This window comes from Gossypium hirsutum, chromosome D03, assembly GCF_007990345.1.
Source record: "Gossypium hirsutum isolate 1008001.06 chromosome D03, Gossypium_hirsutum_v2.1, whole genome shotgun sequence".
NCBI lineage: Eukaryota > Viridiplantae > Streptophyta > Magnoliopsida > Malvales > Malvaceae > Gossypium > Gossypium hirsutum.
The window spans coordinates 41,357,998-41,370,277 of record NC_053439.1 but is presented as its reverse complement, the minus strand read 5'-3'; the positions used below and the strand labels follow the sequence as shown (position 1 = coordinate 41,370,277).

Sequence of the window (12,280 nt, the reverse complement as noted above, 5' to 3'; positions counted from 1 at the left end):
GATTGATCCTCTCTATTGGCTTGCAGTTACTCACCTACAGCCCTAAGAAGTCCCATGATTTACAACTGGTGATGCGATTTATGCAAGGGGTTATATCCATTGGACTTGTTGTTGGCCTTTGCCTTATCGTTGCCTTCACCAGGTTATCAATTGCTGACCTATTTGCAAGCATCCTCGGTTTCGTTCCAACTGGATGGGCCATATTATGTGTAAGCGTTACAACTCCCTCATTTTCCTGCTTTGGATACCTCTCTCTCAATTGAACATGTAGAAGTAATCATTGTCGAATATGGCACTTATGTTAAGAGAACTTATTTAGGAATACTTATATTCCTCATAGGTCATACTGAAATTCATCTCGGTTATTGCCAAGTCAAGCATGACAGTTGAGTTCATTTTGGTAAATGAACCTAGTCAAGTTTGATCTTTATTTCAAATCAAGCAACTTGAGCTTCCTACAGCTTGAGCTTGGTTTGACTCATTCAGACCCTCTGATGGGTCTTTTTCTGATTAATATTTTTTATTTGGATTGCTTGCCTTGGTCCACTAGTCTAACATTCCATGGGCTGTTGCATTTTGAGCGGTACCTCTCTGTATACAGGAACCTAGTTTAGCATGATTAGGAGTTTGAATCTGTGCAGAATGATTCTTCATTTTTGTTTCAAGTTCAAACCACTCTACAATATGGTGTTGCATTTTGTTGCTAACAATTTCGTATCCTTTTTTGTTTTGTGTTGTGTTGATATAATTTAGCTGGCTGTTACATGGAAGAGGGTTGTAAGAAGTTTGGGATTATGGGATTCGGTGCGAGAAATTGCAAGATTTTATGACGCAGGAATGGGTACAATCATATTTGCACCAGTAGCAGTGTTGTCATGGTTCCCATTCATCTCAACCTTCCAGTCTCGCCTTCTCTTTAACCAAGCCTTTAGCCGTGGGCTGGAGATTTCTCTCATCCTTGCCGGAAACAAAGCTAATGTCGAGACATGATTTCTACTTTCTGGCTGCGGTTAGGTTTGCTTGAACTAGTTATTGTTTTTATTTTTTGGCCTCGATTTATTAATTTATGAATTTAACTACAATCCTTTTATAGTATATATTATTTTTGATGGAGTACAATCTTTCTATAATTGAATTTATGTGCATTCACAGATGGTTCTGTTAGTAGTATGTTGAAGAATGATAGGTTTACCTTGACCATTTAAGGTTTGTTGGAAAGTAGATTTTTAATTTATTATTTAATACTGAGTTATGTATGAAAGAACAAATACAAATAAACAAGAACGTGAAAAGTGTCTGAGATAGGAGTTTCTTCTGATTCTGACCTTGTAAATTACACATTTCAAAATCCTAAAATCTGCAGAATGGAAGGGTGACCTTTTTGGGCCCGACATTAGGGGTGTATTCTGTTTGGTTGATTTTTGGACAATTAAACCCAATAGGTGGTTCATTCGTTTTGGTTCGCTTTAGCTCGCCGGCTGGTTTTGTAATATATATGTATATGTATATTACTTTCTTTGGGTTTAAAATATCTAATACTGTAATTCTTGATTTTTTTTTTCAAAACATGTTTTGGATTCATTTATATATTATAATAAGGGTAATTATTGTCAGTGGAATAAAAAAAACTCCAGAAGCAATATCAAGTGTTTTTTAATTATTTAATTATTATTTTATTTATTCAAAAACAAATGGCATCATTTCAAACTCACTTGTGGGTAGTGTATATAATTAGTGTCCATAAATTAATGTCAGAGACATTGGCAAGGCATTTAGAATATTTTAGAAGTTAAGCGTTAAAAGAAAATTCATGTATTTTTTTTATATCTAATGTTTTACTTGGCGTTTCTTTTAGCTTTATTTAGTTATAATTGAAATTTTTGAATAATTGTTTCTTTTATAAATAAAATATTATAAAGTTTTATTTTCTAAAATTAAGATTATGCTTATGCTTATAATTATAATTACTATATTTAAGGAATGATCTATTCACACTAATATGAAATTACGCTTTTATAACATTTTTATGAGGCACTTGTTATATTTATTTTTTTATAATAATATAATAATTAGGTTAAATGAAGTAGTCTAAAAGAAGTGGTTCATCTGCTATTCTACAAAGTCTATTTTTGTAAAAATGAATTTTTTTTTCAATTTTATTTGAATAAAATGGTTTCATGTGAAAAAGCCGAATTTGAACTAAGTTATGAGGTTTGGATAATAAACATTAATCTCAAAACAAGTTGAACTGTATTGATTTCTCGATTTTCAATTTATTTGCTCATCCTGGTTTGACAGATAGAATTTCTGGACCTAATCCGAGTAAATAACGAACTTGAGTACGAAAATCATCGAATAAACAGCAAGATTTGACCTGGTTTGTTTGCAGACTATGGAATATAAGTCCAGGGTCGATCCCAATTTATGTAATGTTGGGCTCCTACAAGAGATGAGAAGATGCGAATAGTATGCAAAACTGTCACTTGTGCACGCTGCCGTGATGACGATGACGTCAAATATGTCTGAACTTTTTAAGTTAAATGCTCAAATTCAAAATTGGCTCAGTTATTATAGAAGCAATAAACAATCTATTCGAATTCATATACCCCAAGTTTCTACTCAAATTCTCCAATCGAAATCTGGGTAGAGCTTAATCAAACTTAATTGAAGCTTGATATCGTGATTGTTGAATTTCTTGAGATTCTTACAAATTGATTTTCGTAATACTACCTTTTTACAGCATTGCATGTACTGAAAACATCTTATACGTAGTAAAAAAGAAAGAAAAAGAATGAGCAGTCCGAATTTGATGAAATAATGTGGAGGAGACAGCTCTCTGTCTTAGGTGTTCGAAATTATGCTTGAACTTAGGTAGAGTAAGCACCAAATGAAATGCAGTGAGATCACAGAGCATCTGAAATCTGACTCCTAGTAAATACACTCAATTACCACAAGCTATTCAATTATCTCAAATATGGTTGCAATGTCTCGTTTAATAACATCAAAAAAGAGTTTATTTATCATATATACATTACAATAGTTAGACATAAAAAAATAGTTTGAATTTAAACTTAAAATTAGAAAAATGAATAAAAACTCCTGTAAAATATAGGGCCTTTTCAAAATAAACGGATTTTTTTTCTTTTTCGAAAACAAGCCATATGAATGGCTAAAGATTAATAATTGACATTAATTTATTATTAACTCATATATTAAAATATGGCGTAAATTAATACTATTACTGAAGGTAGCATGTTTTAAAAGTGGAACTTTATTGAGATGGGTTTGAGCTGATTTCAAGCTTGACTAGAGTAAATGAGTTGCAGTTCAATCAACAAGCATACGAACAAAACATCCTAGTAGTGGACATTGGTTAAGGCAGGAGAATCTGGTTCAAGATCCAAGCAATTGCTGTGATTGCAGTTAATGAAAGAGTGTAATAATGAAACCCAAGGTCGAAACATTAGTAACAATTTTTTGAATCACAATAATGGGTGGCCAAATTCTTACCCTTTTTGTGAACTTAACCTACCCTATCAATTGAACTAGTTCATTAGAAAATTATTAAATTAAACTTCCTTAAAATTATCCATTTATCCCCTACTTTTGTTGAAGGACTAGTTTTTCGTTTATGACAATTGAAATTTGACACAAACCAAAATGTCTGCCTATAGCCTTCCTCAGCACACACATAAGGACAAGCACCCACATGAACCCTAATGTGTTCGGTTCAAGCCCATGCCCACTTGAATGTCGTCTTGCAGCCTTTCCAAGGCCATTCAATAGGTCGGTCATCCATTTTGTTAGAATTGAGTGACCCAAATCCTTATTAAAATAAAATACAGTGGTAAAATAAAATGAAAGTAAAATCCAAATAGAACTACACTTCTTTTATTTTATTTTAGAATAAGGTTTTTCAACCTTATTTCACTTCATCTATTTGATATTAATTAAAATAAGGTGTTTCAACCTTACTACACTCCTTCTATTAGAATATGGTTGTACAAGCCTATAAATAGACATAGTCTACTCCTCTTGTAATCATTCAAATTCGACATAGTGAATTATCTTCTCCTCTGCCCGTGGTGTTTTCCCGAAAGGGTTTTCACGTAAAAATCTGCATGTTCTTTATTTTTCTTTCTATTTTCTTTGCGATACATTGTCATTATTGGCGTTCTATTTTTCACAAATTAGTATCAGAGCTTCTAGGTTGTTCATCTCAATCACGGTAATGGCATCTTTGAAGTATGAAATTTTGCTGTTGGACCGCAACACCAGATTCACATTATGGCAGATAAAGATGCAGATAGTTCTTGCGTAAAAGGACTTAGAGGATGCCCTACTAGGGATAGATAAGATGCCTTCGAAATTGACGAAGGAAGAGAAAAGGCGTAAAGATCGAAAGGCGTTAACATAGTTACATCTGCGTTTTTCAAACGAAATTTTATAGGATGTGATGAAGGAGAAGACCATCGCTGCATTATGAAAGAGGTTGGAACAAAAATGTATGTCGAAAACTCTAACTAGTAAGCTGCATATGAAATAGCGTCTTTATGCTCATCTTTTGGAGGAATGTGCCGTCTATGCACGAACACTTAACAGTGTTTAAAGAAATTCTCTCAAACTTGGAGGCTATAGAGGTTCAGTATGATGAGGAAGACCTAGGGTTGATTCTACTTTGTTCATTGCCCTCGTCTTATTCAACCATCAGAGACACAATTTTATATAGCCTCGAGTCTCATAGTTGATGAGGTTTATGATTCTTTGACCTTATATGATAAGATGAAGCATCTTATGGTTAAACCCGACTCTTACGGAGAGAGACTCATTGGTCATGGGAGACAAGATCGAAATGTTGATGATAATCGTGGAAGGACACAAGAACGGAATCCTCGCGGTAAATTTAAGGGTAGATCGAAGTCTTCAGATAGAGGTAAAACTTGTAACTTTGGCAAGAAGAAAGGGCACGTTAAATCTGAATGCTATAAGCTGCAGAATAAGATCAAAAGGGAGGTTGCAAATCAAAAGGGAAAACAACTAGAAAAATTCGGTGAAGTTGATGTTGTAAAAGACTACAGTGATGGTGAACTTCTAGTCGCTTATGTCAACAATTCTAAAGTGAGCGAGGAGTGGATCTTTGATTCGGGCTGCACCTTCCACATGAGTCCTAATCAGGATTGGTTTACAACTTACGAAACAGTGTGAAGGTGTTCTTTTGATGGAAAATAATACTTTGTGTAAAATAGCAGGTGTTGGAACAATTAAAGTTAAGATGTTTGACGGAGTTGTCAGAACACTTAGTGATGTGCGACATGTTATAGAATTGAAGAGAAATTTGATTTTGTTGAGTACTTTTGATTTAAAAGGGTAAAAATACATAGCTAAAAGTAGGGTTTTGAAGATTTCTAAAGGTTCTCTTGTTGTGATGAAAGGGCAGAGAAAGACTGCCAAGTTATATGTTTTGTAGGGTTCTATGGTTACTGGTGATGCAGCTGTCGCTTCCTTTTTCTTATCAGATGATGATGTTACTAGAATTTGGCATATGCGCCTAGGGCATATGAGTGAAAATGGCATGGCAGAATTGAGCAAAAAAGGACTTCTTGATGGACAAAGAATTTGCAAACTGAAATTTTGTGAGCACTGCATTTCTTGGAAGCAAAAGAGAGTTTGATTCACTAGAGGAATCCATAACACAAAGGGAACATTTTAGTATATTCATTCTAATCTATGGGGGCTATCTAGAGTGCCTTTGAGAGGTGGAGCTAATTATATGCTAATACTTATTAATGATTTTGCTAAAAAAGTTTGGACATTTTTTTGAAGCAGAAAAGCGTTGTGTTTTCTGCATTTAAGTCTTGGAAAACTATGATTGAAAAACAAATGGGAAAACAAATAAAACACATTCGCACAGACAATGGCTTAGAGTTCTGTTCTGATGAGTTTAATGAACTGTGCAAGTCAGAAGGGATCGTGAGACACTTGACAGTTTGTCATACTCCACAGCAAAATAGCGTTGCAGAACGAATGAATAAAACGATCATAGATAAGGTTCGATGTATGTTGTTGAATGTCAACTTAACAAAGTTGTTTTGGGCCGAAGCAACTTCTACTACATGCTTTTTAATTAACCGATCTCCATCCGTTGCCAATGAGAAAAAGACTCCACAAGAGGTATGATCTAGTAATCCTGCTGATTATTCAGATTTAAAGATATTTAGGTGTCATGCATATGCTCATGTTGATAATGGAAAATTAGAACCGGGATCCATTAAATGTGTTTTTTTCTTGGTTATAAAGCCGGTGTAAAAGGGTATAAGTTATGGTGTCCTGAAAATAGAAAAGTTGTGATTAGTAGAGATGTTTTTAATGAAATTGTTATGCTACATAACTTATCTCTTAAAGACTCTTCTAATAAAGAACAACAAAAGTAGGTGGAGCATCAGATTAATCTAGAATCTACAACAGAGTTGAATCCTCAAGCCAGTACAGAAATTCAGAATAGAGTTGTTTCTCCACCACAATACTCTATTACCAAAAGCAAAACTAGAAGAGGGAGTAAATCTCCAAAGAAGTATGCCGATGCTGATCTAGTTGTTTATGCTTTAAATGTGGCTGAAGATATAGATGCAAACCAAGAGACATCTAATTATTCTGAGGCAGTTAGCTGTGAAGACTCAGATATGTGGATGTTTGCTATGCAAGAGATGGAATCACTCCACAAAAATAGAACATGAGATCTTGTGAAACTTCTTAAAAGAAAAAAGGTTGTTCGTTGTAAATGGGTGTTTAAAAAGAAAGAAGAGACTCTAGAAGTTAAAGAACCCAAATATAAATCAAGGCTTATTGTAAAGGGTTACAGTCAAATTCCAAGAGTGGACTTCATAGATGTGGTCTCCCCAGTTGTGAAGCATAATTCGATTCAAGCTTTGCTTGGTATTGTGGCCATGCATGATTTGGAGCTTAAGCAGTTAGATGTAAAAACTGCATTTTTGCATGGAGAACTTGATGAGAATATTTACATGCAATAACCAGAGGGTTTTACAGTCTTAGAAAAAAGAGGACTATATTTGCTTGCTAAAAAAGTCCCTTTAGGGTTTGAAACAGTCACCAAGACAGTGGTACAAAAGGTTTGATTCCTTTATGACTTCTCATGATTTTGAAAGAAGTAGCTTTGATAGTTATATTACTTGAAGAAAAATAGTGATGGTTCTTTTATGTATCTACTCCTCTATGTTGATGACATGTTGATAGCAACGAAAGATAAAGGAAAGATAAGAAAGATCAAAGACCATCTTAGTTTGAGATGAAAATTTTGGGACCAACAAAAAAAATACTTGGTATGAAGATTCTTAAAGATAGAAAAATAAGTAAATTGTACCTAAGTCAGAAGGGGGTACATTAAGAAAGTTCTTTGCAGGTTCAATATGTAGAGTCCTAAGCTTGTTAGTACTATTTTAGCAGCCCATTTCAGACTTTCATCAGCTTTGTTTCCACAATCAGATGATGAGATTGAGTATATGACACATGTTTCATATTCTAGTGCAGTGAGATCTCTCATGTATGCTATGATTTGTTCACGTCCAGATTTATCATATGTAGTCAGTACAGTTAGCAGATACATGGCGAATCTCGGTAAAGAACACTAGAAAATGGTTCAGTGGATTTTAAGATACTTACGAGGTACTACTAATGTTTGCTTACAGTTTGGAAGAACTAGAGATTGAGTCATTGGGTATGTTGATGTTGATTTTGTTGGAAACCTTGATATAAGAAGATCTCTCACAGGTTATGTCCTTACAATCGAAAGTGGTGCAATCAGTTGGAAAGCCACTTTGCAAACTACAGTCACTTTGTCTACCACTGAAGCTGAGTACATGGCGATGACGGAGACTTGTAAAGAAGTCATTTGGTTGAAGGGACTCTTTAGTGAACGCAAAGAAGACCTTCAAATCAGTACAATATTTTGTGACAGTCAAAGTGCCATCTTCCTTACAAAAGATCAAATGTTTCACGAGAGAACAAAACACATTGATGTTCGATATTATTTTGTTCATGATATTATTACTCGTGGTGATATTGTTGTGAGCAAAATTAGTACTTATGAAAATCCTGCATATATGATGACTAAGTCACTTCTCATAACCAAGTTTGAGCATTGCTTAGACTTGGTTGGTGTCCTGATAAGGAATGAGACGGATGAATGCGGTAGCGGAACGTAAAGTTTTTCAAAGTCATGGATTTATCCTAGATCTCTAGACGAACGTAAATTGAAATGAGAAACAATGAAAACAGATTAGTTGTCACAAAGGAGAGTCAAATAAAATTAAAATAAAAGAACGGTGAATCGGCTAGTAAATAGTTCAAAAGAGAATGAATTAGGGTTTCTTTGATGGAAAGAAACCGTCTTTGGACCTCAAGAAAATGCCTCAACTAGATTTGGAAAATAAAACACAAACAGATTTGTTAGAAGTGATTTTAAATACAAAAGCAAACTGTTTTATGCAAGAATGCTTGAAATAAAAAAAAAATTAAAACTCCTAATTTTGATGTGTTTCTTGATAGAACAAGATAGAATAACGTCTTTCTTGAAGCATTTTTAACCTAGAACGAAAATCAATAAAATCAGCAAGCCAAAATAGCAATAACTAACTTAAATAAGCAAGAAACGATAAATTAAGAATAGAAAAGAGAAGATGACGTCTTAAGAAGCCTTAGAAACATTAAGAATCCACAACTCCTTTCAATGGCTCTAATTCTCTCTCCAAGAAAAAGATCTTGGTAAGAAAAAGCTTGAAGATGATTCCCACAACCTGAAAGATTATTAAAACATCTTCTAAAAGAAACTTAAGAGCAATTCTTGAATAAAAACTCAAAAAGAATTATTATTAACTCAAAAAAATATAAATCCATTGTATGTGTAAAAAGGTGAACGTCCATGTTACTTATAGGCCCCCAAAATAAGTTTTACTAACCCTAATAGAATAACTAACATGACAACTTATCAAATAAGAAAAAACAAAATAATTCTAAATGTGATCTTTTAATGGGAATTTAGCTAAATGAATTAAATGGACTCCTTAGGCTGAATTCTTACATGATGATCCACGTATTAAAATAAAATTAAACCTATAGTTTAAATATTTTACAATTTGGGCCACTTTGATTATTTGGTCTTATATTCAATTAAATTACTTTCCAAACTTCAGGATGGGCTTGTAGACATCTTAATGGGCCATTTTTTTAAGAACTTAGTCTTGTGATTCGTTTTCTCTCGAAATTGGCTCATTCAAGCTCGTACATGAAATCCAATGCGCCTTGGCTGCAAGATTTAGTTCCTTGGACCAAGATTTCCAAGATTTGAAATCTTGATTTTCATGATTCTTGAAATGGTCCGAAACAACAAAATTGGACCAAGATTCGGTTTCTTAATTTTCTTGAAAACAAGAAAGTGAATCTTAATTTTCTTTTTCGATCGTGTGTGCATCTAGGGCCTTAATAACGAAGTCTTGGATGGTCTCGTTCAGTCTTGCTTGGATTTGCTTGGCCTTCGACCTTATTATTGGGTCGTGAGGAAATTTGAGTCTATCACGTTCATGAGCCTTATTTTGGGCCTTGAGACTTTCATCATGTTCATTGTTGAAAAATATCCCTTAAGGGGTTTCATGAAAGAGGTGGAGAACTTGTTCGTTGAGAGTTCGTGGTAAAGAGCTTATTCATTGAGAATTCGTGGTAAAGAACTTATTCATTGAGAGTTCGTGTCATGGTGGAGATTGTTAGAATTGAGTGACCTGAACCCTTATACAGTGGTAAAATAAAATAAAAGTAAAATCCATATAGCACTACAGTTCTTTTATTTTATTTTAGAATAAGGTTTTTCAACTTTATTTCACTTCATCTATTAGAATATGATTTTACAAGCCTATAAATAAACATAGTCTACTCCTTTTGTAATCATTCAAATTCGAAATAGTGAAATTATCTTCTTCTCTGCCCGTGTTTTTTTCCCAAAAGAGTTTCCACGTAAATATTTGTGTTCTTTATTTTTTTCTTTTTTCTTTATGATACATTGTTATTATCGACGTTCTATTTTTCACATATTTGAACTTGACGATGCTGCACCAAATATTTGTGTGAGAAGAACTTCTTCCCACACCCTTTTATATGACAAATGTTCCTTTTGTGCAAGGTCACCTCTTGTTTTGAGCTAAAACTCATGATGCAACCTTCCATATCACACTGATGCTTCGGTTCCTCATCTCTTACTTCTGCAGTATCTTGGCCCGTTAGAGTTTTTGAGTTTGAAGCATTCTTCACTTTCTTCTTACCAGCTTGCTTCTTCTCTTTTAGTTTTGTTTCCGAATCTTTTGGACTCTTTCTGATTCTTTTCCTAAGTTGTCTGCTGGGTTCACCTATCTCATCTTCAACATATGAATCGCATTGTCTACAACGTTGCTCTATTTTAGAGTTACAATTCTCAAGAGTCCCTTGTTTCACTTGCCGAGAGACTACTTGTTTGTTGTCCTACATTTCCCTTGTTTCATATTCTGAGAAATTTTTTGTTTTATTTGTTGCAGTGTCTTGGCTTTCTTTTTTCTGATTCTAAGGCACTTATTTAGTTGAAGATGATTTTCATCCAATGAATCATATGAAACAACATCTACCTTTCAATAAGTTTCCCTTGCCTGCTTCTTGGAGTCTACAGAAGCTGCTGTAGAGAAGTATCATCCAAGGGATCATCAGAAACTCTGTCCTCCCTCTAAAAAGGTTCGGCTCACTTATTTCGTAGAATACTCCTAAGCTGCTGAAGAGATGGGAGAATCAGATAAAAATGCATCTTCCCTCTCAATAAATTTGGTTAGTTGATTTGTAGTAACCTCACTGTGGTTTGATAAGAATTACCATTCAATGGATCAAATGAAGAATCTTCTCTATCAGTAAATTTGGCAATTTTGCTTCTGAGAATCCTCCAACACTGTTGTTGATGATTATCTTCAAGTGAATCATCTGAAAACGAATCATTTCTTTCCACGCACTTAATTTTCTTGCGTCTAGGAAACCTAGTAAGTTGATGTTGAGAATCATTCTCTGATGCATCATTAGATACTCTAATATCTTTCTCAAAAAAGTTTCTTTGATTGACTTTAGGTGTTTTTTTTACTGTTTAAGGCAATTATCAGCTCTTGTGTTGGAACTTTGGCAGCAAAACAAAGACAAAGAAATAAAAACAAAATAGAAGAACTGAAGCAAAAACAAAATGAAACTTTGCAAGAATGATAATTGAAAAATTCACCTTAATTTTCATTCAAAATTTGAAAATATAAATGAGTTACAAAACCTTTGACAGTTACCTAATGACATAACTACTCCCACTAATACATGACTAATGCTAACTTGAATTACACACAAAAAATAGGCTGACATATTAGCTATTACATCAGTTCAAATCATAAACTAATCCTACTAACTTTATGAACAAATTACAAGTAAACTAAACAAAGTTACATAGGAACAAAATGAACAAAATAAAGTGTTGCATTCGATTCAGGTCTAATGCTGCACTTCAGTTGGAGCTGCTGCTGGTCTTTTGTTACAGTTCAGACCAATGTTGAACACTCCTCCTTGGACTGTATGCAACAAACACCAATTTTGATTCTTAAAGATTCAAATCTAGTAGCTCCTAATGGCTTAGCCAGAATATCAACCAATTGAGTTTCTGAGCTATAATGAACAAGACTGACTTCTTTTGACTGCTCAGCTTCTCGAACAAAATGAAATTTGATCTTGAAATGTTTAGTCTTTTCATGAAAGACTAGATTTTTAGCTATGGCAATAGCTGATTGGTTATCAATCCTGATTTCAGTTGGTTCAGCTTGTTCTTCATTAAGATCATACGGGACCTTCCTAAGCCAAATGGCTTGATTAATAGCTGCAGCAGCTGCAATGTATTCTGTTTCAGCTGTGGACTGAGCAACAGTTTGTTGCTTCTTTGATCTCCAACAGAAAACTCCTGATCCAAGGGTAAAGAAGTAACCAGAGGTGCTCTTCATGTCATCGACAGAGCCAGCCCAATCACTATCAGAGTATCCTGCCAGCTTAAGCTCCTTTCCCTTTTCAAAGTTAACTCCATAGCTCAAAGTTCCCTTGACATATCTGAAGATTCTCTTTGTAGCTTTAAAATGAATAACATCACAACAGTGCGTGAATCTTGATAAAAGACTAACACCAAACATAATATCAGGCCTAGTTACTATTAAATAAAGCAAGCAACCTACCAGGCTTC

General features: G+C 34.1%; 1 protein-coding gene across 1 annotated transcript in view; it reads left to right on the top strand.

Moving 5' to 3' along the window:
* LOC107949710 (callose synthase 10) overlaps positions 1-1,151 on the top strand; it is a 28,764-nt gene extending 27,613 nt beyond the window's left edge. The window contains exons 50-51 of the mRNA XM_016884453.2: positions 27-209; positions 754-1,151. Of these exons, the coding sequence (XP_016739942.2) occupies positions 27-209; positions 754-990 (420 nt within the window). The 3' untranslated portion in view covers positions 991-1,151. The remainder of the gene's footprint in view (positions 1-26; positions 210-753) is intronic.
* Positions 1,152-12,280: the final 11,129 nt, after the last annotated feature.